This window comes from Hibiscus syriacus, unplaced genomic scaffold (assembly GCF_006381635.1).
Source record: "Hibiscus syriacus cultivar Baekdansim isolate YM2019G1 unplaced genomic scaffold, ASM638163v2 tig00112347_pilon, whole genome shotgun sequence".
NCBI classification, from domain to species: domain Eukaryota; kingdom Viridiplantae; phylum Streptophyta; class Magnoliopsida; order Malvales; family Malvaceae; genus Hibiscus; species Hibiscus syriacus.
In genome coordinates this window covers 283,490-309,274 of record NW_024063308.1, presented here as the reverse complement: position 1 = coordinate 309,274, position 25,785 = coordinate 283,490, and the positions used below count along the sequence as shown (strand labels likewise).

The 25,785-nt window shown below is 33.9% G+C and overlaps 1 protein-coding gene, 1 long non-coding RNA gene and 1 pseudogene across 3 annotated transcripts; 1 reads left to right on the top strand and 2 right to left on the bottom strand.

Moving 5' to 3' along the window:
- Positions 1 to 405: 405 nt before the first annotated feature.
- Positions 406 to 7,126, bottom strand: LOC120178362. Of its 2 annotated transcripts, none has more exons than XM_039184222.1 (11): positions 6,305 to 7,126; positions 5,605 to 5,869; positions 4,852 to 5,014; positions 3,989 to 4,739; positions 3,437 to 3,863; positions 3,156 to 3,337; positions 2,681 to 2,837; positions 2,254 to 2,481; positions 1,793 to 2,143; positions 1,077 to 1,178; positions 406 to 986 (listed from the first exon to the last, which is right to left on the bottom strand). In XM_039184222.1, the coding sequence occupies exons 1-11, from the start codon at positions 6,883 to 6,885 to the stop codon at positions 756 to 758; spliced, it is 3,438 nt and encodes a 1,145-aa protein (XP_039040153.1). In that variant the 5' UTR covers positions 6,886 to 7,126; the 3' UTR covers positions 406 to 755. The 2 variants fall into 2 exon arrangements, with proteins under 2 accessions (XP_039040153.1, XP_039040154.1); XM_039184223.1 differs by having other exon boundaries at positions 3,989 to 4,736.
- Positions 2,590 to 21,276, bottom strand: LOC120178363 (annotated as a pseudogene).
- LOC120178364 lies at positions 9,305 to 24,475 on the top strand. Its single transcript, XR_005521506.1, has 4 exons — positions 9,305 to 9,370; positions 9,458 to 9,558; positions 9,648 to 9,665; positions 24,466 to 24,475. It is a non-coding gene; the product is annotated as an uncharacterized LOC120178364 (long non-coding RNA).
- Positions 24,476 to 25,785: the final 1,310 nt, after the last annotated feature.

The following is a 25,785-nucleotide window of genomic DNA, read 5'->3' as shown; positions in this document are numbered from 1 at the left end:
TAATTTATTTAAAGACTATAAAAAAGTTCTACAAATTCTAATTCAGGAAACTATTATATTCTCTCAATTTCAACATCAAAATACCTTTCCAAATTTGAGATTATATTATGTAATGCAATTGGAAAAAGAAAACTGGAAGAAAAAAACACTTTCATCCAACAAAACTAAACCACTAGTGAAGGTACAAATCCACAACCAAATTATCAAATCTTGTTCTCTCTAAGCTGAATTTTTAAAACACTTTGATTTTTAAGCAGTAATCAGTTGCTTCTACACAAGGTCATGAAAATGTGATAAATGGATTCCATGAGTAGCTTTATGTTATCTCCAGATTATTGGAAGTTGCTAAAGTTGGTTCCTCTACAATGTATTAATTGATACACTATAATCACACTTGCATGCATATCACATTCACAAAGGCCTTCATTTTAAAAAATACAAAATACAACTCAAGGAGTACTTGTACATTGTCCAACACATTTATTTGATAACTAGCTATGGCCAAAATTAACTTCCTATAAAACAAAAAATTACAATAACATTACACATAACACCGCTGGATGGATGTCCCTAATGCCTTGCTGCTTAATAGCTAGCTACTACACAACAAAACTATGTCAGTCAGGCCACTAAAACCTAGTAACTACAACTACTTGTGAGGGTGGTAATTAACATCTGATTCCCAACGAAACAGGTAATGAAATGACATATTCATGCAAACAATTTAGAGGTAATAATTATTAAAATTCACCAACCTAAATATTATTAACTCGAATCCTCAAATCATTTCTGTGTTTGAGCAACATATCATGAATGTCTTCTGCTGTTGGGCGGTCAACGGGATTTTCCTCTGTACATTGGCGGAAGATATCAACAAGAAATCTGATTGTCTCAGTTTCGGCCTCTGTCCCAGATTGGGTCATTGCAGTTTCGGTCAATGATTCCAATGCCTCCAGCTCCTCAGGTAGTCTTGGACGTTTGCCCATCTGCAAATATAGATCAGAAGAAACAACCTGCTTAGACCAAAGGTCTTCGAAAGAAGACGTGATCACTTCAGAATTATTGATTGCTGATACCTGAATAAGGTCATGAATGTGCAGCTCTGATACCCCAGAATAAGGAAGTTGGAGAGTCAACAATTCATAAAGCAGGCATCCAAATGACCAAATATCCACTTCCTGCAACCAGTTAGATACATACTTCACATCCACATAAGCAAAACAGTCTGTAAAATACAGAACCAAGCAACATGATCAATTCAAGCGGATACTAAATGCTACTCCTAAACATCCTACACACTTAACCTCTCTCCTTCCTCTCCTGTCTCTACTCAACACATATTAAACATTGACATATATAGTAAATCATCTTTTTTTTTTATAATTGAAGGCCTCATTAAAAACCCCCTTCATGATTAAGGAACTCAAAATGATTTCCTTAATCAGAGGAAGGAGGAAAAGAGTGCCTTATACTTCATTAATAAAAAAGATACATAAGATTTAAAACATCAAGATAAAACCCTTAAAAACAACCCGAAAACCCAAAATAAAAAACCCCTAAGAACCACACTGAAATTAGCCTATACCAGACATAGCCAGCCCATCTGCCTCTATATTAGCTGTCCTGGCAACCCATCTAATAACACCCTCCAATTCTTTAAGCCTATCAGCTATATCCCTGACAATGTTCATCTTTAACAATGTTCATGTTACTCGAATCATTTTTTCACCAAATCAAGGAATTATATCATCAATCCAAAAATAACTGATGAAATGGAAGAGAAAAAACATACCAGTCCATAAGGATTACGCTTATTCATTGCATGTAAAACCTCAGGAGCCATCCATCGAGGTGTTCCAACACAAATATCTGGAGGAGGTATCCCTAAATGAGCAATGCAACATGTATGCAGGAAAGACCTAAGAGGTACTGCATTATCAAAATCACAGAGCTTCACGATCGGGCTCCCATCAACTCTCTTCCCAGACAAATCAATCAGAATGTTTTCACTTTTTATATCACGATGAATAATATGCTTCGAGTGCAACTCTGCCAGTGCAGAAGCAACATCACATGCAATACACAATGCAAAATCCACAGGGACATGTTTCTCACCAGCTTTAGCTAGTTTCTCAATATGAGCCTGCTCATAAGCAACAGGATAAATAGGTTTAAATGCAAATCAAGTAACGATAAGGTAGCATAAAGAACAAATCATGTAACCATGAGGAAGCTTTATTAAAATATAAGCACCTTCAAAGATCCTCCTTTTATGTACTCCATCAAAACAGCAGACTGCAGGATTCGACGTTCTGGTTCTCCATCCCCTACAGAAATCCACTTTGAAGATATCTGATGCCCGTACATTTCCACTATGCATGTGTGTTTTAAAGAACCCAGTATTCTTACTTCCCCCAGGCAACTATACTCAAATTTTTTAACCTCATCGAATGAAGCACCATTTGTTTCTAGAGTACGCACCTGCAAATCCATATTAAATAAAAATTAATTGCTATAAAGGAAATATCGGTTAATTGAAAAAGCATGAGGATATCATGACTACAAAATCTGCATCACAAAATATCACTTAACTCACATATCTAAAAACCCAATAAACAATCTAAAATTCATCAATCCCTATTGCCGGCATTACAATCTAAACCTGAAGATGATAACAAACCTTTGCTGCAGCATCCATTGATCCAAATTTGCATCGAATGATAGAACTGGAAGCCACTCTTTCAATTTCATCACTTGTGGTCATAGAAGGGAAAGAACTCAACACAGGAAGGCTTTCAGATGCAAGAGATGCTTTTGTTCGACTAAGGGGAATGTATCTATAACAGAAAGCAGATAGCTATTAGAACAATGAAAACATAAAAACTCTTTTTCACAACATCACATCTAATCTAAAACACACAGATCCATTTATCTCTACAAGACAAAAGGAACAAATAGTTCAAAAGAAACGTTAAATTGCTAATAATTATAAAATGTTTAACACATTACAAGCTCTCTTTCCAAATTCCATATCTGCAATGGTACAATGAGAGCAATCTTTGACCCAAACTAATTGATTATGCTAGAAGCAGAAGAGAATCTCCAAAAACAATTTTTAAATAGACATATTAAAACATTTGCATCAAGAAATTCACCTGCAAAAGTATTCAGGATCCATCTCTTCACGTATGTCATGCGGGTGACAAGCATCAACCACCATGCGAACCCATGAATCACCCCTCTTAAGAGGAATGACATTCCAGGCATGGGGCATAAAATCCAAGTAGCCCCTGATCAGCTCACAAGGAACCGGCGGTTCCATTCGATCACATAAATACTGCAGCAATTGAAATTATACCAGGTCTTAATAAAAAGATGTCAATGAAATAAATTGATAATATCAAAAAAAATGAAAAGAGAACAGGGAAAAAATCACCTTCATTAGCAGTGCTCTATGCCTACACACACCAAATTGAAGAGTACCAATAGGAACAACAATGGAATTACGCCTTGACTTTATTGAATGTAAAGATCTCTCACAGAGCTCGGATAAAACAATATCTTCTATGGTATCCAAGGTTTTGTTAGACGCACTAGAGCTGTCATTATTTCCGGTTGAGCAGGTGCAAATGAAAGGCTTCTTATAGTTAGAACCAGATACTGCTTTCCGAGTCCTCTCTACAATACCACTTCTATCACTCCCTCCAAAATGATCCGATACAAAAAGAGCAAGCAATGACGCTATCTGAAAGTTATCAACAGCAACCCGTTCCTTATCTTTAGATAAACCATTCAAGTGCTTCAAATGAAATACCATAGCTTGAGCAGAGAGAGCAATTGCATCTAACTCTTCATCTCTTTCCCTAAAGAAAAGATATAATCATTACTCAACTAGAAGATCAGAAATATAATTTGCAAATCCCTAAAGCAGAATCTAGTACTCTTGATTTACAAAGCAACTTAAGTCCTACCACAAATGTAAAATTACCTGTCCACAAGAATTACTTCACGTGAATCGAGATTAAAGATCTGCTCATAGCTAGTCAAGGGCATGAAGGGACGATCGCGCCCAGCATCATAAAACCCATCTGTCAGGTAGTCTTCAGTTCCACAAAACGAAGTGGTACTATACTTTTGTGATATATTGGAGCAATAATCTGTTGGTTTCCGAGACTTGCATGGTTTTGGATTATTAAGATCCCTCTCAGAATGCCTTTTTGACTTAAAATTAGACTTGGATATTTCTGAGGATGAACCTTCATCTGGTTCAATAGCTCCTCCTCCTCCTCTTAGCAGGGCCAAAGATGCATCAAGCTGAGAAGATTCATCTTCACTCCTCAACTCATGACCAACTGAGGTACTATTTTTTACATTGATTCCCTTTTTATAAGTAAGTGTATCAACCTCATGTCTAACACTACTTATTTTGTCATTTTTGACTTCTGAGAGAGGTAATGGCTTATCATCATCTTTGCCTATAAGTTCAGATCCAGCTTCCACACCAGTGTCAGAGGCCAGTACATCATTATCACCGGGAGCTTCTCCATCTGCCTTCAATGTAATCACCTCAGCATGTCCTTCACCTTTCCACTTCCTGCTGTTATTTAGGCGTTCTTGCCGAGCTCTTTGTTGCAGATAATGTCTCCTCTTCCATCGTTTACTTGATCTCCGAGATGCAAAACATCTACTATTTCCCAGTGGCACGGTTAAGATGCCTGAAGAGATCTTATGAGAGCCTACTTCAAAATTGAATAGAATAATTTAACTTCACTATTAGGTAAAAAATGCACGAGAATGGGAAATAATATCATGACAGAAGCAATAGAGAAATGTCATGTATCATGAACTTACCGTTGTAAGAAACACTTCCATCAGTATCCTGAGCAGAAGCTTCATAAACATCCATTTCAACTGAAGAACTGGTGAGCTCAACACTAGATGAGCCTAAGCCATTTCCTTCCATATTGCAGCATACCCAAGAAGGTATTTGAAAGCAACTTGCAATTTTATTGTACTGGAAAATGGTGTATATGCATGAAAAAGGGGAACGAGATTAGCTTCAAAAACTACCGATTACCATAAAAGATATCTGCTTCAACAAATCCAAAAACGAAACAGGAATCGATACTTATTGCATACTTTGTGCAACACAGATACAAAGTAAAATAGCACAAGTTGGAATCTAGCATATAAAATGGCACATCTTTAGGACTTAGGATAACAGGAAAAATACTAATGACAACTAACTTTAAGTGCAACGAAAACCAAGCACAAAAAATAAATATGATGTGGCATAAAAGATACAAACCAATTAATATATAATCAAATACGAAGCAGTAATGTCTATATCAGTTTAGCACCAATGCATTTTGCTGCTAAGGTAGAAATATCATGCAAGTACACCTGGAAATAAAATTTTAGTTGAAATGAAATTATCTGCATCCTACAGAATCATATGGGCAGTACTTCAAGTTAGGACTACCAAAACTGATCAGGACAAGCAAATAACAGGTGATGAAAATATCAAGTAAAATTGCTAATTTGAATCCATTACAAGAGATTCCGGGATAGGGATCCATCTAAGTCTTTGTTTATGATAAGCACCTGAAGATTCAAAGTCTGAAGATTATGCATTATACTAAGATCAAGAGAACCCAGTGAAGTCAACCTATTATTTGACAACTCCAAGTTCTTCAATCTTTGCAATGAAGACAAGCCCGAAGGTAATTCCACCAATTTATTATTTGCAACCTTCAACGAAATCAAGTCATTCAAATAACTTATTTCAATTGGCAAACGCTTTATTTTATTGAAGGACAGATCCAGATATTCCAAATTCTTTAAGCATCCAATTTCTGGAGGAAGGTATCTGCAAGAAAACAAACACAAAAGGTCATACATTTATCCCATGCCTTGCACACGCACATATCTACCCCATCAGCATAATGGACTGGACCCAAAAAATATTGTTTCTTGCTTTCTTTACAGTTCATCCAAATACATTATCCAAATAGTAGTAATAAGTACTACTATTAGCATAATCTTAGATAAAACTTTCCACTACTTAAATCTCCATTATTTCATATATAACTTTGAGGTTTTGTAGCATTAAAAGCACAAGATTCTTTTAATCAGATTCACACTTTAAAATTGGAAAAAATCAACTAGTAGAACAAACAAACCAAAAAAAATCCTTCACTACCATAACATTGCATAAGAATAAAATCACATGTGCTGAAAAGATAACCCAAAACATTAATATAAATTAAAAATAAAATAGCCAAAGAGTTGATAAAACACATACCTAATAGAAAAATAACAAACGGAAAGCTTGGTCAAGCACTTAAGCCCAGAAATCTCACTCAAGAGAGTCAATACAGAAGATCGAGGTGGAACCCTACTAAGTTCCAGGTCTTTCAACCCTTTCAACTTGGTTAAAGACATTCCATTGATCCCCGGCGACGATACCTTCACCTGTAAACACTCTAATCCCACCAAACCCCCCATTTCGGCAGGAAACAAATTAATTTCGTTCCCAAAAAACTTCAAATTTCTTAACCTACTGAATGCCCCAACCGATTTCGGAATCAAATTGAACACGTTCTTGTACAAATAAAGCCCGTCCACGGACTCCTTCGAATCCCCCAATATGGAAAATTCCACACTTCTTTCGGAAACATCGAGAACAGTTACTTCTTCCGTACAACTATTACTGCGGTCGTTGTTGGTGGTGTTGTCGTGAGCATTTTTGCCTTCGACGGCAGTGGTTTCGGCTGTGCTATTAGAGTCATTTCCGTCATTGTTTTCGTCATTTTTTTGGTTGGAGTTTTGGTCGGGAATCTCCGGGAGGGTCTCAATGATGTCGGTGGAATCATGGAGCTGCATTGGATTTGTGGACAAATTTGTAATTTTGGGGACGGGAAATGGAAAATGAGGAGAAGAAAAGAGGGACTCAGGAGGGGAGATAGGGTTGGGGATAGGGGTTTGAATAAGAGATCTGTTTGGAAGGAGGGAAAAGCGTGGGAAAATTGGCGAGAAAGGGAGCGGAGAGGGAAAATATCGGAAGGAACCGCTCCCCTGGCTTTTTTAGCAGAAATGAAATAGAAACCCTAGAAAGTAGACGAACGTACTACTTCTATACTTCAATTTTTTCTTTTTCGTTTTTACCTTTATGATAAAAGTTTCAGGGTAAACGACGTAAATGATCACTCGACTTTCTTTTTCCTCTTGTTTTTATCACTAAAATTTAAAATCTTCTAATTTAATAACTGAACTTTATACATTGAACTTTTTAGTCACTTAATCGTTAACTTTGTAACGGCGTTATGACTGTTCGACAAAATGTTAATCCAAGAAGTCACGCATGAAGTGCTTCATCAAGCTCGTCACTTACCATCATCTGATGCCCGCGTGCTACACCCTTGACATGGTTTCCGTCGATGCTCTTCGGACCAAGGACAAGAAAGTGGTTGCTTGCAAGGCAACCAAGGAGAGATTTGAAGAGAGGTTCTAGACTGGAGAGAAAATGTGGTTCTTTACTATGCTTAGGTTTTGAGGCCATTGCATGCGTTGCCAAGTCTCCATTTCTTCCGTTGAAGCTAGAGGAGCAATGGATAAAGTTCCTTGGCAGAGTCTTTAAATGCATCGCTGGTGAGATGACCAATGCTTGAGGAGTCTGTTTCTATTCTTCGAAATAGCCGTCTTGAAATCGCTTTCCAACACAATCGAGGTTAAGACGAGGTCCGTCGTAAATTGCAGGCCATGTATGATTGCTAGTGCCTCCTCAAAGAAAACTGAGGTAATGTTGTAATTTATCCGTTGTCCAGTGCCATGAATATTGCCTTTATCATCTCTCACGATGATGCACCACTATGATTTCTTTTCGTTGCAGACAAAACTTGCACCAACATTGGACCAGAGCATGAAAGTGTGGATGTCCGACGTCTCAGTGAGGAGAGTTTTGGACTCGGTATGATGATTTTGGATAAAGGTAACTACATTTTCAATGTCCTATCCTTCATGCTCGTGAACATATTTATTTCGAAAGAACCAGATGGTATCTCTACAAAAATTGAGGAGAAATCATGACATGACATATATAGGAATAACTTGGAGAACCGATTTAATGAATATTTCTTTACCTTCAAGGGAAAAGAAGGGAGTACTCCAATCGTTGATTCGTCTTAGAAATTTATCTTCTAAGCTTAGGAAAGCCCTTTTCTTGTTATGCCCTATCATACATGGAAGGCCAGGGTAAGTCTTTGGGTTATCCATGTCAAAAACACTTAATATTAGGGTGATCATTCGATCGAGTCGAGTCAAAAAATTTTGAGTTATTCGAGTTGAGGAGTCATATTTTATAACTCAAATTTGATTTGAAATTTTTTCGAATCGAGTTGTTCGAGTTTTTATTTAAATTTAATTGTAAATTTTTATAATATTATGGTACTATTTGATTCTAATTTAAACAACTTTCTATAACTATATAAAATATATATACATTTCTTCGTATTTTTTCATATGTGATATATATAGGTCATACATAGTCAAGAGACTCGACTTAAAGTTAAAGATCATTCCATTATTTACTAAAAAAATTAAGTTATTCGAGTTCTATTTTATAATTCGACTCGAATTTGAATTTTTTTAAGTCAATTCGAATTTATGAAATTACGACTTGAAATTAATTTGAGTCGAGTTGAAAAGATCGATTTTTAATAGAGTTGAGTTTTCTTCACCCCTACCCAATATATTACAAACATTTGTCTTGTTAGAATCTATGACATTTGATTCCAGAATTCCTTTTAAGTTCTGCTCTCATGTGGTTGATGCTTCCCCAAAAATTAAACTTTCACATGCGAAGAAGACTAAGGGTCTATTTGGAACGGGGAAAATAATTTACGGAAAATGTTTTCCCCGTTTTCAGGTGTTTAGTTCGTGTAAAACACCCAGGTCAACGGAAAATGAAATCCGGTCAATGGAAAACTGAGAGTAAAACACGGTATTTCGACTTACCGTTTGGAAAAAGGTAAGTCGTTTTCCAAATTTCTCGTGTCCCTTGTTCCACACAGAGAACACGGTAATTTCTTTCTCCCTTCCCTTGCTCCACACGGGAAAATCGATCGACTGTTTGGAATCCTTCTCACCGGTGAGACGGGTGGTCGTCTCCTCAGGTATGTCTCATTTCTTCTTCTCCATTTTCAACTTCCTTGACCTTCTTTTCTTGTTTTATCTTTCCCTAATTTTCCATTTTCAATTTCACCGACGGGAAAGCTGTTATTTATGGGCCGAAAGCTGGAACCAGAAAAGAATGAAAACCCCGAGAAAGCTTGCATTGAAGTTATTTGGAAGCCTAAAACCGAACAAATAGGTGATTTCTTAACACCCCTTTTAATTATTCTTGCGTTTGAAGTTTGGTAAACTGGGAAATTTCTAAAATATGTACATTGGTGTTTAGGGAAACTAGAAAAGGAATATGAAATGATATTGAAGAGAACCATGCAGAGTATTTGTATTTTGACTGTTAATCCAAATACTACAACATCAGTTATAATACAGGTCAGTTATTTGTTAGCTATTTGTGGAAAAGTATATCTTGTTTATGGCCGAGTTGTTCATAGATCAAGTTTTTATGTTTTGTATTGCAGGTTGCCAACGATGATGGTGTTGTATCTTTTATGCATTTCCCTTAGGATTGTTTTACAATTTCATTTATTTGTGCCATGAGTTTCGGTTTTCCAAAGATTAGGCTTCCAGTGTTTATAGTTTTCCAAAGATTAGGCTTCCATATTTGTTAGTTATTTGTGGAAAACTATACTTTGACTGCAGTTGTTTACAACTCAGTGCTGCTGTAACACCCCAACCCGTACCCGACCTGGATACGAGTCTGAGGTGTCACATTGACTACTCAAACATTTACTTTTACAAAATATCCAAGATTCAGTTTGATATTTCTAATAAAACCATTTATTTTCGATGATATAAAACATATGCTTTTACAAAACTGATCAGAGCATATCTAATACAAATATTTTAATTACATGCCAACTAAATTCTATATATAACAAAATACATGTTATTCATTTAGGTTCTGATCTGACCTTCGGTAAAGAGAAATTAACATGTCTTGCTCCTCTTAGCTTCTCTTCCTGCTTTCCTGAACCTATGTGTGAAACACTCACACGCTAAGTCATAGACTTTGTGAGACATATAAATACATATGTAAATTATCAAATGCATGTACATATCATGTAATACAACGTCATACTGGTATACATATTTTTTCATGTAACAATTACATACACACATGCATGTCACCATTTATATTTTCTCATACTCTTATATGATTATCCTTTCTATCTCTTATCTCTTGTTCATATGATCTCTTATTTTCATATTCTATATCTTATAACATGTTCTTACATCATCATATGAGTCATTGATATTCATTCATATATATACCTTAACATATATTCATGTACATCCCATAACAAATGCCATAACCCATAACGCACATTCTTTCCTGTAACATATACACACATTCACATATATCATCATATATAACATGTAACACATTTCTCATTGCAACTCACATTTTATCGTTATCTTTTTGGTTAGCCCATGCACACTATTGAGAACTTAAGGTATATGAGTACATAGAGGTTGTGCACTATGCTGTCATCACAGCTCGTATAATTCCCCCTAGGGGCGCGTAGAATTTGTCCCGAATGACCACGTAGATGTCCCGAAGGACCACTTATAACACATATGTCCCGAAGGACCACTATGTCTCAAAGGACCGCGTAGACCCTCGACTCTTGGCATGCCAACTATACCTATAGCTCTCATAACACATGACATGGGCATTATCTTTTACCTCATTACACATTCACATATTCATATCATATAGACACAGAGTCACGTAGTTTACTTTCACGTAGCATTTTTTCATGAAATTCACATTCATGTATCACATAACTTTCCACTTGTACTTGTATTCTTTTTTTCACATAGCTCATATAACATACATAGCATATCGTGTAACGTTCTCATAGAAACACATATGAGTCATATCACTTTCACATTGATTTTATCATATATCTTATCTCTTATGATCATATAACCTATTATCACACATACATGCATTCACAAAGTTCACATATAAAGATACATTCAACAATTAAACCTATGCATTTACTCATATACTTCTAGCACCATATTATTACAGGATCATACTCATGTACTCTTAAACATCATTATACTATACTTATATTATTGTACTCATGTCATCTATTATCGGAATTAGACTCATCGCAAGTCTTAATTTTATAAACATCATGTACACTTAATATCATGTACTCACATGGTCTCACTAGTCAATACCGATCTGTTATCTTTTCCTTGATCGATCTTATTTGCCAAGTTCCGGAACTTGTTTAGGCTCTGAATCTACATAGTAACTCATTGATACTAATCAATATATTACTTAATATATTCTAAACTATCATTTCTTGGGCTAAAAGAAGAGCCATTTTCATCTTTTAATGAAGGTATGCATCGATGCATAAATCTTATTCGATGTTTACATTTAAGGGGGTGCATTCATGCACTACTTGTGCATCGATGCACTAATGGCATTCGATGTTCGTATTTTAGAAGAGTGCATCGATGCACTTCAGGTGCATCGATACACCTTGAACAATTTCTGGGATTTACTCTTGATGCATCGGTGCACATTGAATGTGCACCGATGCACATAGCCCATAATTCCAATTTATACCTGAAAATTCACTCTTTTCAACTTAATTACTTCATATATCATCCTCTTTCTTATTCTTAACTTACATATACATGTTTAAACTCATTTATATTCATTTATCTCGTCTTTAACCTTAATATCCTCTCCTCTTCATTAACTTCAAGAATCATACCAGATTTTCAACATGTTTTAAAACTCATTCTATCACTTCACATCTCTTAATTTAACCCTTGACAAGTCAAATTCAACTTCAAAATCTATTAACCCCTTCTATTTCAAAAATTCACTTAAAAACTCATTTTCTTTAATCTCTTTTATATCTTTCATCTTGTTGTTTTAGAACAAATTAAGTTTTCCTTAAGCTTAATTATCCTCTAATGATCATAACCCAACCTTAAAATCAATAATTAATCCACAAGCAAAGAAACTCACCTTTGAGCTTGGAGATACGGGAGGAAGAAGAAGGAGACTGAAGAATGCTCTGTAGAAATTATCTCCTTCCCACATGCTTATTACCCTTTATAAAGGGAAATACAAAAATCTTTCCTAAAAAATGACCATAATACCCTTATTACTTCAAACTTTGTTATTTAAATCCAACATCAATACTTTTCATTTAAATCCCTAAACTTTCAATCTCTTATGAGATTGGTCACTAAATTACCAAAAATTCTATTTTGGTCATTGACCCGACTTTTGGGATGTTACAGCTGCTTTATATAGGAATGAATTGAGTTACCTTGGTTTCTTGTAAATTTTGTTTAGATCCTATTTGCCGATATTGATGTCTTTCATAATAAGAGAAAATGAAGGCATTTGCATATTTAGTCTTCTCAAACTCAGTCCATTCAGTCCTTCCTGAAGATCACCAAGTGTGCAAGGTGAACTTATTCAAAATGGGATTATTACCTCTGTTACTCACGATATAATGTCAGGTATTCATTGTTGTCTATTGGTCTTTACTTTTTATTTTAAGTTTACTTTGTGGCTGCAGTCACATATAATTGCAAAGATTTTCATGTTTTTGGAGATTTAAGGCTACTATCAGATAAACGAAATGCATCACTTTCATTGGCTTTCATTCTGGACCAAGAACTTGTGAATTGATAATACCAGCTTCAATGAAATGAAGTTGCTTGCCTTTGAAGTCTTTCTTGCATGGAATTTGGGTGTTGTAACAACTATGATGTTTATTTTTGGCCTCTTGAAGTATTAGTCGGGCTTAAATAATCTGTGATGCAATATTTGATTCTAATATATTCTTTATTTGAATCCTTCTTCCAGTGGATGATTATTTTTACTGCCTAGAACGAGGGCGTGCTGCAAGCACCAAATTGTCTGATTTTCTCAGGAAGAACTTGCAACAACAGTCAACTGATTCATCTAAAGCTGGGTGACTTTATAGCACGCTCAGGAATCTCTGGTTTGTTGAATTTCATATTCTACCGGATATTAGCATTAGCCATAGTTGTACTGATTGATCACTCATTTCCTCATACTTCCACAACCCTTTTGACCAAATTGTATTAGAAGTTTGATGTAAAGATACCCTTATTGTTTCTAAGTTGTGATCTTGCTACTATCATTGTTGTTTAATGAAAGGAAGCCTTTACTTCCATGGCAATTGATTTTTACTAGTCTTTAATGAATCAATCGATTTTTCACTGGTTCGAAAAATCTTTAGATTAATGATATTTGCCTATTCGGACAGAGTACCTGTTCGTAATTCAATTGGTTATGTATTATTGTTGTTTTAATTTGGTGTACTATTAATTAAACATTCTTAGGATTTATAAACTTTTATAATATATTTTTAATCAATTATTAATATTATCTAATATACAGATTTTTATAAAATATAATTATATATAAAAAATGAACCTTTAAAAATAATAAATAATAAAATTTATCTAATATATACAGTTTCTTCATTAAAAACATATTCTGAAAATAGTTTTCAGGAAAATTACCCAAACAGTGTAAAACATTTTACAATGTACCATCCAAACACTGGAAAATGTTTTCTGAAAAATGATTTACATTTCTGTAAAACATTTTCCATATTTTATTTTCCGGAAAACGTTTTCAGTGAACCAAACGGACCCTAAGTTACAAGCAAACACACATCCTATCACCCTTAGTCCATTCTTCAGAAAAATCCATTTTGCGCATGATACTTTCGATAAAATTCCACTCGACGCAATCATATGCCTTGCTCATATCAAGTTTGAGAACAAACGATACGTACCGATTAGTGCATCTCTTTTTAAGAGAGTGAAGGATCTCAAAAGCCGTTATAATATTGTCACTGATTATCCGTCCTGTGATAAATGCATTTTGGACTTGCTCGATGCATAAATGGAGCAAAGGATCTATGCACCGATTAGAAGCATTTATGATGAGAAATATTAGTTCATGTAATGTAGCATGTCAAGCCCAGTTTTAGTGGTAAGCAAACTGCATAAAACTGCTGTCTTGGTTTGAAAATAGGAACCACACTGAAAGTTGCACCGCAAACTTGACCGGAACTGTCCACCCGAGGCATTGCCTTCAACTCATTGAGGGGGTGTTCATAGCTCTTTAACCCACCAGAAGAAGAGAAGAAGCACCCTGAAATAGAAATGGCAGAATTTCCAAACATCATCAGCAATGAAGTTGTCATTGTTCTCCTAAATTTTGCTAATGATCTTATTTAGAATGAACAAACTAAAACATGCATGGACATAAGGAAATAGATGGATTAACCCCAAATTTCAACCATGTTTGAAAGTTAATGGAAACACAGTAACTGTGATAAACAAACCAATATAGGAAGGAAACAAATGTGAATATGTACATATAATATATCACGCATATTTATCCATTGAAATGTATTTATTTCTATGCAAATTAATCTGGTCCCCTCCACCACCATTTATTTCTACATACTTGTGCAGCAAAGCCCCGGTATCTATCAGAATTGTATCATAACGGAATTTCAGTCTATACGGGTACCATAATATCAGATTGGGGAGGGGGAGGGTAGAATTAGAGATTGATAGAAAAGCAACGATATGGGCTTGCGTAAGAAGGAAACAGAAAATATCTATTATAATTCTATAATCAGCTATGGGTTTGAATCTAAGAGAAATTCTAGAGAATGTTTGCTACCCTGAAATTTTCTTGTCTTTCCTGACCGATAAGGAAAAAAAATTGGGATCCAAAGCTTGTAAAATGACTTGCTGAGTGACAAAAAATTACGACCTTTCGGGAATGGAGCAAAAGACTTCCCACAGCCCTTCTTGACAGTCTCCACATCATCCGCAAGAACAAGGTGGCCTTCAGCATCGGTTCCTCAGAAGAAAGGTACACTTCCATCAGCATCCTGCACAAGACAAGGGCAAAAAATTCAATCACATAGAAGAACAAAACGTTTAAATCAAATATAGAGATATCCATTGTATTGGCTGACAAAATCAGGTTTACTTACAGAGGCTACAAATGTGGCTTTTGAAAAGCTATCATAGATAATGAAAGCAAACTTCCCCTGGATATGTCTTACCACCTGGTCAGGAGGGACTTCTCTGAGGGTTCGGTAAGCTTCGATTACAATGATCCCCTCTGTTTTGTTCAAGCCATACTGTTGCTTAAGAACAGCAATGTTCTCAATGTGGCCTTGAAACAAGCAGAATGTCATCCACAACCACAAACAGTCTGGAAACATAGAAATATATCAATCCGTGAAGCCATTGCATTGTGAAAACAATTAAAAAGAAAAACCTGCAAGATTTCCATCTGTACCATATCCCATGGTAAAACAATTCATCTATATATAAAAACAGCTTGAATTTCTCCACGTCAATATCACATAAAATCTTTTGTATCATATTATGACTACGAGCCATACAAAAACACCACCATCACAAGAAACAAAAATAAACAGAAAAGCAGAGAGAAAACCCAAACATTTTACAAATTCTGGCCACCCGATGAAACAATAAAGCAAAAAAACAAAACCCAGAAAAGATCGGGATTAGTTCGACAAAACCCACCAAGCAGAAAAGTGAAAAAAGACACTGATGAAATCTTCAGCATGATAAACAGAGAAAAGTTTTACCTGGGGAGAAGTGGGTTTTGTTTTTTGAGAGAATAAGCCATAACGCCAGAAGAACCAAGACTGATGGTGACAGAACCAGGATAAAGAGTGGCAAAGTGGTTAGCTAAGAAGCCATTTTTGAGAGCACAAAGTGCCAGAGGGTTATCAGGAGCATTAAGAGCATCTGGGCTCTTGGCAACTTATTTGTCGAAAACCTGCTAGCAATTCTTCCTTTGAAAAGATCCAAAACTTCAACAGAACCAAATACCAAGAAAAGGGATTCTTGATGTTTCCTTTGACTCATAGATATGTCGGGCAGTGGAAATTGGTGATGTGATATATATCTGTAGCAGGAGAAGATTGGATTAGCTTTTTAGATCTTACACATACATAATATAAGCAAATTTAGGGGTGTAAAAATAATTAGGGGTAGCCCTTTTTGTCTTTTACCTAATATTATTATTTTATTTTTTAATTTATTGAGGACGTAGATATACCTTTTGTAATATAATTAGGATTAAATAAATTGAGTTTGAACAATAAAATTATGTTCGTTTTTGTTTATTTTTTTGTTTTTAAAAGTGTTTATATTTGATCGATATTTATTTAAATTTTTAATATCATGTTTAAATTCGTGTTCATATATTTATTTTTGAAGGTCATATTCGTTCGTTTAAGCAAATTTAGAGGTAGCCCTATTTGTCTTTTACCTAATATTATTATTTTATTTTTTAATTTATTGAGGACGTAGATATACCCTTTGTAATATAATTAGGGGTGTAAATAAATTGAGTTTGAACGAATAAAATTATGTTCGTTTTTGTTTATTTGTTTGTTTTTAAAAATGTTTATATTCGATCGATATTTATTTAAATTTTTAATATCATGTTCAAATTCGTGTTCATATATTTATTTTTGAAGGTCATGTTCGTTCGTTTAGCATTCGAGAAAATATTCGTTTAAAGTTTATGAACATGTTCGCAAACATGTCCATTTGGCACTCATGAACATGTTTGTTTAACGTTAGTGAATATTTTCATTTAGCTTTTGCGAACATTTTTATTTAGTTTTTGCGAACATTTTCATTTGTTGTTGAACATTTTCATTTGCAAGAGAAAAATGATAAAATTATGTCATTAGTGTTTAAGCTACTTAAGTTTCATAATTTAAACTTTAAATTTAACCATGTGTTCAATTTAGTCCATAAATTCACAATTATTTAAAACATAATAAAATAAAACGTAAATGAGCTTATCAATAGTTTGTTCATGAACATAAACGAACGAGTCAATAAACAAACCTATAAATAAGCTTTTTCATGAGCATAAATGAATAAGTCGATAAACGAGCTTGTTCGTGAACATAAAACAAACCGAACACACCTCATTTTGTGTTCGTTAGATTTTTAAATGAACATAAAAAATTTGTTCATACTCGTTTATTTAGTTTAATAAACGAACATAAACGGACGTTATACAAATAGTTCATGATCAATTCACTAAATACTCTATTCAGTTACACCCTTAAATATAATACCCTAAATTGATGTATTTTTAAAAGAAAATAGTTTAAATAACTTAAACTTAAATATTAATGTTAAGTTTTTTAATTTTATTTATTTGTGAATATTGGCCTTATTTGCATCTTGTCCAATTAAGCTTTCGTTAAAGGAGACTGGGACATTTGGAATCCAATTTTCCTATTAATCCTTCTTCGAATCATTTTATATATTTTTAATTTCAATCTATTAAAATTAGGTTGAATTTGAACTAGACAAATTATTTATAAAAAAAATACAAAATAAATAACCAGTTGAACAATTTCTTTTTATTTATTTCAATTGGCTTTGTGTGTGCAATTTTTCTCAGATAAAAAATTATCATATGTAATTTGGTCACAAGCTTTTCCGAATTTAGGACTAATAACCGGTATACTAAGTGACGGATCTCGAAATAGTTTTTAAGATAAATAAATATATATATATATATATATATATATATATATATATATATATATATATATATATATATATATTAACAATATAAAATAAATGAACATAAATAAAATTTTAGAATAAATAGTAATAGAATCAATAACTAATTAAAGGAAATTCGAATTCTAGCTATGTATAAGCTGGATCCGCCTCTGGGTACAATTTCTAATATTTACGCAATGCTGCAAATAAGACACTGGGCATCTAAATTGAAGGTAAAATAGCAAGCTGAAGCATATAAAAAAGTGAGTTAAAAAAAATTCACTTCCCAAAGCTGAAGTGTGTGGAAATATAATACTTGAATAACAACAAAAAAACACCAAAAATGATTAAGATATTTGTGAACTCATTCATGTACAGGATTGTTCCTGTTCAAACTCGGTTGTATGCAACAGATTTGCTGAAGAGACGACGGATATAGAAAACTTGAAGTACACTTGCAGCCACTAGCAGAATGTATTCTCCAACTGTGTATCCTATTACACACTTTCTTGTGCTCTCATTTGCTGCACCAATCACCCTGGTGCGTGTAAATACAAGTTTGCCGTAATTGTATACAATGTTTATCAGAAATTTACGAAAATGTTATATAATCATTCTGCAAATGCGATATCGATGTTAATGAATCAATTAGGAGAAAACCATGAATCGGGTAGTGATTCATTAGTTACTAGACATGATGATGCATTTCATTAAAACTTGTGATTTCCAGTCCTTTATAGATTAGTTTTACAACTCAACTGTTCCCTAACCAGAAACAGGTCAATTATAGGTATAATATCAAAAAATATCCTAACGTTTGATTAAATAATACCTGTATTTTTTCTTTTGTAATATTTTGGCTCCAAATGTTTTATTTTAGGGCAAAAAGATCCTTTATAGATGGGAATCATTTGTCAACAAACGACCAATGCTCCAAAATAGGAGTTTTTTGCCATAAAATGAAACGTTGAGAGTCATAGTGACTATTTGTCAAATGTTAGGGATATTTTTGCCTAAAATTAAATATGGGGGACAAAAAGCTCTAAAAATAATATGGTCAAAATAACTATTTAGTCAAACGTTGATAATATTGTAGATATCGATATCACGCATGTGAAGGTCAAGGTTAGTGGTAACATTGCATCAGAAAGAGAGAGCAATGAGAAATGAACAAAAAGACCCATCAACATGAAAACCTAGTGTACGCTTAGAATATTGTTCCTTCTAAAGGATTCGAGTCCGAGTAGCTGCGTCTGCAGGATGTGTTGTGTTGTCAATAAACTAAGAAAAATTTTAAACAAATATTATCTTGGTCACCCAGACTATTAAAAGAAAATAGTGTATGCTTTGATAACACTAGTGCTAGCAAGAAAATTTAAATTGAAATAACGTAGTACTCCTTAATTATCAAGTTTCAGCTCATGCAAAAGTAGGACACGGAAGCAACTTACCATGACGATGCAAAGTATCACGAGCTTTCAAGTACTTTTGTTCAGCTGTAACAGACTCCAAATCTTCTCTCAACTTAGCAATTTTAACATTAATAGGGTTCAAATGTTCTGTAACAAAGAGAATCAAGAAGAAAAAAACAAAAGATTAAATGTGAGGGAAAAATACTAATATGATCTGCAAAATCAACTTAAGTGCTAGAGTCAAAGTTGAACGCCAGTAGTAACAGGCTAACAGCCACCATTTACAGCTTTGCCTAGAAAGAAAATTAGATGTATATAGACATAAAAATATACCAACAAGAATATAACAAACCATCTTTTGCAAGATCATGCTCAGAGGGGATATGGCCGATATAATGTGGAAAGCAACGGTCTCCGGCATCGAGTTGGCGTTGTGAAAGCAAAACTTGTACATTCCACTTCGTGGGGCACTGAATTCAAACTTGTCCCCTTCATAGTGTGAATTATATTACCCCCAGGAGAAGTTACCTGCATCAAGTCAAATATAAGAAGGATTATAATAAAGCCCTCTTCTGCATTGTTTTTCAAGAGTTCTTCCTTTATCAAACCTTTGTCAAAGGTACTTTAGAATAAAATTACCTATTTGTCTTCATTTGTATGACCAATTTTTTTTTTATATTTCAAAAATAATGTTTAAAATAATGATTTTATATATTTAAAAATACTTTTCATAAACAATACAAAACACTTAAAATTTAGATTTAAAATTATTAAATTAAAATTTATATAATAAGATTATATTTTACTTATTATGTAATTTAAATTTTCAACTATATTAATATATTAAAAATAATTGATAGATTTGAGTGATTTATTTTGATATGTATAAAAAATGAAACATATAAGGATAAGAAAGAAAATACAAGTATTGTTATTTGTTGACTTTTTTAATAGGACATTTTGAATTAGATAATTTAAAATTTAAACGGGATAAATTTAATGAGACGAAAAGAATATTAATAAATTCAAATATAATTAAATTAATATATTAAATTTTCTAACGTATTGTTTAAACAAATAATTTGCTTTTGTTTTCAAAAGTAATTTTTTAATTATAACTCTAGACAATTAAATCTTAAATGAAACTTTTTAAAAAAATAGTATAAAACTAATTTTTAACCTTTCTTATAGAGATACCCAAATCAACTTATTAAAAAAAGACTCCGGAAATAACACTGAAACATAAGCGCCTATAATTCAACAGAACTACATACCCCACATGTAATATCATATCAATTCAAATCAACGAGCTTAGGGATGAATTGAAGAAAGTTGATGGGTCGTTGTCTTTATAAAAAATTTAAGTTTCATATAATTAAAGTAATTTTAATATATAATCTGTTGAGCACACTGAAAGCGCGTTACATTACCTACAAACCATTAAAATCAAACACCACAAGTCGTAGATCACAGTTTTACAGATACAAAACCATCCGAAAACACCGAAAAATGAATTCTTAAAGTTCATAAAAGAACCCAACATTAGCCAATTGAATTAAATTATGCAAATATCCCAGAAAAACAACCATCAACTATTGGAATTCGAGACCCAGACATAAAAGCAATTGAAAAGGGATCCATTACTTAAAAGGAGTCGAATACCCATACAGCAAATCAATCCAAATTCCACGAGATAAAAAAAGACATCGAAATCAGATATCTGGTAAAATATACTTACGATGAAATCAATGCCGGGATGATCAGAGCTCCAGAAAATATCGTGGTCGACGACGATAAAGTTGCCCGAAATCGTGTCGCCTTCGTAAAGCACGTATTCGTAAACGCATTCGACTTCGATTACGGTCACGGAAAGCGAGGAAACGTTACACCCCCAATCCAATAGAAGAAAACACATCAACGCCCACATTTCCCCCTTCTCTTCTCCATCTTTTTTCCAGAAATTTTGATCTCAAGGGATTCTTTTGCCCCCTGATTTGATTTCTAACGACTTGTAGTCTCGTAAAGAAATTAAAAATCTCTACTTCTATTTTATTTTATTTTAGATTTTCACGACTGTCTTGGTACCATTGAGAATCACATCCAAAAAAGATATGTAAACTATATTTAAAGACACTAAATTATGTTTAAATAATTTTTTATTATTAATTTTTTTAAAATTATAAAATGATAATTAAACATGTTAAATAAACATTATGACGTTGATTATCATTAAGTAATGATGTGATATGAAGTTTAATGATTAATATTAATCATGGTTATTTTTAGAGTAAAGTCCACAATTAGTCCCCTGACTATAGGGTGATGCTTTGTTAAGTCATTCAACTATTAAAAGTTACAAAATAGTTCTTCGGCTATGGGATGTTGCTTTATTGAGTCCGTCGACTATTAAAAGTTACAAAATGATCATTCAACTAATTAGTGTATTCCAAACTCGTCATTTTTCGTTAAAAATTTGATGGCATTCTGATCTGGATGTTAGCATGTTGATTGAGATATGATAAAATCTGACCTCAGAATCTAAAAAAACTATAATATATATGTCAACAGGTTAACATCCAACTCATATTGTTGTCAAATTTTTAACAAAAAAGGACGGGTTCGGAACATACTAGATAGTCGGTTGACCATTTTGTAACTTTTAATAGTCGAGAGACTCAACAAATCAACACCCTATAGTCGGGGATTATTTTGTAACTTTTAATAATCGAGGGACTCAATAAAATATCACCCAATAGTCAAGGTACTATTTTGTACTTTACCCTTATTTTTAATTAAAAATGCATGGAAAACACATTACGTGCATGTTGAAAAGGAATAAATATTGGGGGGAAATTGATTCACCATGATTGAGATGATGGGAAAACATGTTAGAAATGTTATTTGGATCTTTATGCTATTAGGTGCTTCATATAAAATCAATCTAACCATTAATATGCTTTCTAGAAAACTTTTAGTTTATATATGAAAAGACAAATTAATAACGGGTTGATTTAGTGTGATGGAATAATGAATTCTTTAAATAAGATTTGATACTTGAAGATTATGAATGAATAAACCAAGTTAGTAATTTCCACTCAATCAAGCTCTAAAAAGATAGTATCCATAATTTTTTACAAGTGATTAAAATAAGAGAAAATAACTTCAGTGACCGAAAATGCCTTATAATATACGATTTTAACCATTTTTTTTTGGATTTGCGAAAATAACCAACAAATTCGCAACGCGAACTCCAATTCCGCAACACAGTTTCCAAATTCGCAACGCGAATTTCCCAAATTCGCAACTCAGTTTCTGAAATCGCAACGCGAATTTGTAATTCGCAAAGCGCGTTTATTTTCGCAACGTGGATTTTATTTTCAAATTCGAAACAAGAATATTAATTTCGCAACACAAATGTAAACAATATATCCCGTAAATCGTAACTCATAACCTAAAACCTTAAATCGTAACTTAGTCCCATCTCCATCTTTCACTCTCTACGGCGACAACCGTCCCCATCTCCGACGACATCCATCTCTCAGAGCCACACTCTCATAACCATTCACGACCACAAATAGAAAATCAACCATCAAGAGTTAGTTTTTCTAATTATTTTTATTTTTATTTTTTTTTATTATTAGATTTTTCATATTTAAATTGATGATAAATTTACTCGTAATTTCAATATATAGATTAACCATTTCACTTAGATTGCTTAATAAATTCATTCGGTTGCTGCCAATACTGCTAAACTGTTTAGTCTTTAACCCTGTGAAGTTAGTATTTGTCTTTTGGTTGAAGTAATGCAATTCATTCAAGTTTCAATTTACAGAAGAAGAGTAGTTTTTAAAACTTAAAGTCGCAACACGAAAATCGCAAGGCGAAAATGAAATTCGCAACGCGATTTCAGTTTTCACGTTGCGAATTTCATTTTTGCGTTGTGAATTTTATTTTCGTGTTGAAAATTTCATTTTCATGTTGCGAATTTAAGTTTCAAAAACTACTCTTCTCCTGAAAATTGAAACTTGAATGAATTGCATTACTTCAACCAAAAAACAAAGACAAATACTAATTTCACAGTGTTGCGAATTTAAGTTTCAAGAATAAACTACTACTCTTTATGTTGTCCTTGAACCTGCACTAAACCTATATGTTGTCCTTTTAAATGTTTATATAAGTTCTTACTTCTGGAATGTCATCTGATGCATTTTGTGAACTATGATAGAATAATGACTTGGGTGAATACAGAGCTAGTTTGAAACATATTTGGCTATATTTTCCCTGTTTAATATCATGTCTGTTTATTGTGTATAATTTGTAGTTTTTGGTATATCTAACTTGGTATTTTTATTGTTTTTGTTAGGAATTTTTTTCGGATGCATTGACTTTAAGGAATAAATTAAGCCTAGCCATTACAATTGCGTCGACACTTACACTTGTACAAAGAAATTTGTTTGAGAATACTTGTTTCGGGCCATGGCTGAAAGTACAACATCCAGGTGGAGATGCTATGTTGACTTATTTGTTTCTTCAGACCATGACTAACGATCTACCCGAGGGGATACAATATGGTGATGAAGAGATATGGTTTCATTTTCCACCGGCGTATACTCGTTTTGGGCGGGAGGAGTTTTGCTTACTCACTGTTCTACGTTTCGGACGACACGATGAAGTAGGTCCATACACTAGTCATATCGACCGCCCATCATGGTTATTTCTATATAATGTTTCCAAAATTATAATTAATTATTTAACAATTACTAAAATTAATGTTTGTGTATTATATTGTTTGTAGATTTGGATATTTGAGGCTTTTCCCAACATGCGTACATATGCCATCAAAAATTCAAATGATATTCCTAGGGCTATTACTTGGAGGAGGATCCGGCTATTGGATTGGGAAGATTTACTACCATATACGACGATGAATGATATAAGTTAACACAAATACTACCATATATAAACAAGTTATTACTAGTAGACATTTGAATTTGTTTGGGCTTTTATATTGTTAGGAGGCAAACTATCCATTACAGAGGCTGACACCCACAAAGGTTGAGCTTACCACTGATTGGTGGCAAGCTAGTAGGCATTTTTTATGGGACGGATGATGAGCACCCCCTACTTCGAGAGCCATCACCTGATCGAGCCGATTCTATAGCTCGACACCGAGAGCCATCACCTGATCAAGCCGATTATACACCTAGACACCGAGAGCCATCACATATTCCATCACATCATCGAGCCTCTTCTCCACCATCACCTCATGATACGCGACTGGAAAATATGCCACGATATTTATCTCCCCGTTCTCTACCTCCACGGGATGAGTTAGAGGAGTTACGTGATGAGGTCGGTACTTTACGTGATGATAATGGTGTATGGCGTGATGAGGTACAATATTTATGTGGTGAGGTAGCTGTTTTACGCGATGACAATGGTGCTTTACGTGGTGATGTATCTACGTTACGTGATGAGGTAGCCGCTCTATGTGAGATTGTTTCATCGTTGTAGAATGAGGTTTATACTCTACGCAATGAGGTAGGTTTGTTTAATTTTATAAGAAATACTATATTAAAAATGCAAATAACCTTTTTTCGGCATTATTTATTTATTTATTTACTAATTTATGTATTAATTTATTTTTAGTGGCCCGATAAGGTAGGTGCTTTACGTCGGGTTTTTCTTGCACGACGGGGTTCACGCATCAGACGTTGTAGACGTGCCATTACATCTCCTTTCACCCCAGTAGTTCCAAGACTGCGTAAGAATAAGCCTGACCCACCTACCATTGTTCATGATCCACCTCCCATTGTTCATGATTCACCTGTCATCATTCAAGAGGCCCCTCCCATCGTCCAAGAGGCCCATCCCATCGTTTAAGAGGCCCCTTCCATTATTCAGGATCCACCTCCCACCGTTCAGGATCCACATGGCATACTATGTCGACATATTGGTAAACCCCCTATTGTGCCCGATATGATGGATCAAAGTTGGCTTTCGTATCAGTTATCGGCCAGTACCATTCCTCAGTACGAGATGAGCACACTACCGGACACAATTATGGATAATACCATTTGGGCTAAGACCGTAGTTAATTTTTAACTACATGAGCGGAGCCAAGGGTTCTACATTGACATATGCAAGATCGACAATATACATTTGTTTCTTAAGCGGTCTTGGTGGGTGTTTTATTAGGGATTGAAGAGAATGACTATTTCGAATGGGGGGTAAGTATTATATTCTTCTTATATTGATTTTGATTATTTTTTTAAAATTTATTAAATTCACTAATATATGTATTTTTTTATAAAACAGCATATTGATGCATAGGTGTAACACCCCCAACCCGTACCCGACCCGGATACGAGTCTGAGGTGTCACATTGACTTTTCAAACTTTGACTCTTAACAAAATTCAAAGAAAATTTAAATCTTTCATTAAAGTAAAAGCGGTTTAGTTACATAAATTGACCACAATACCCAAAATCAATCAGAGCATAACTAATTCAACCAATTAGTACATGCCAACTATACTCAAAATAACCAAAAACATTTAAATTCTC

Bases quoted from the DNA above. Each gene is read 5' to 3' on its own strand.
- LOC120178362 (XM_039184222.1), bottom strand. From the start codon at position 6,885: ATGCAGCTCCATGATTCCACCGACATCATTGAGACCCTCCCGGAGATT. The intron at 2,838-3,155 runs GTGAATTTCTTG...TTTCTGTTATAG, and splicing joins GATCCTGAATACTTTTGCAG to ATACATTCCCCTTAGTCGAA. The intron at 1,179-1,792 runs GTATGTTTTTTC...AACTGGTTGCAG, and splicing joins AGCGTAATCCTTATGGACTG to GAAGTGGATATTTGGTCATT.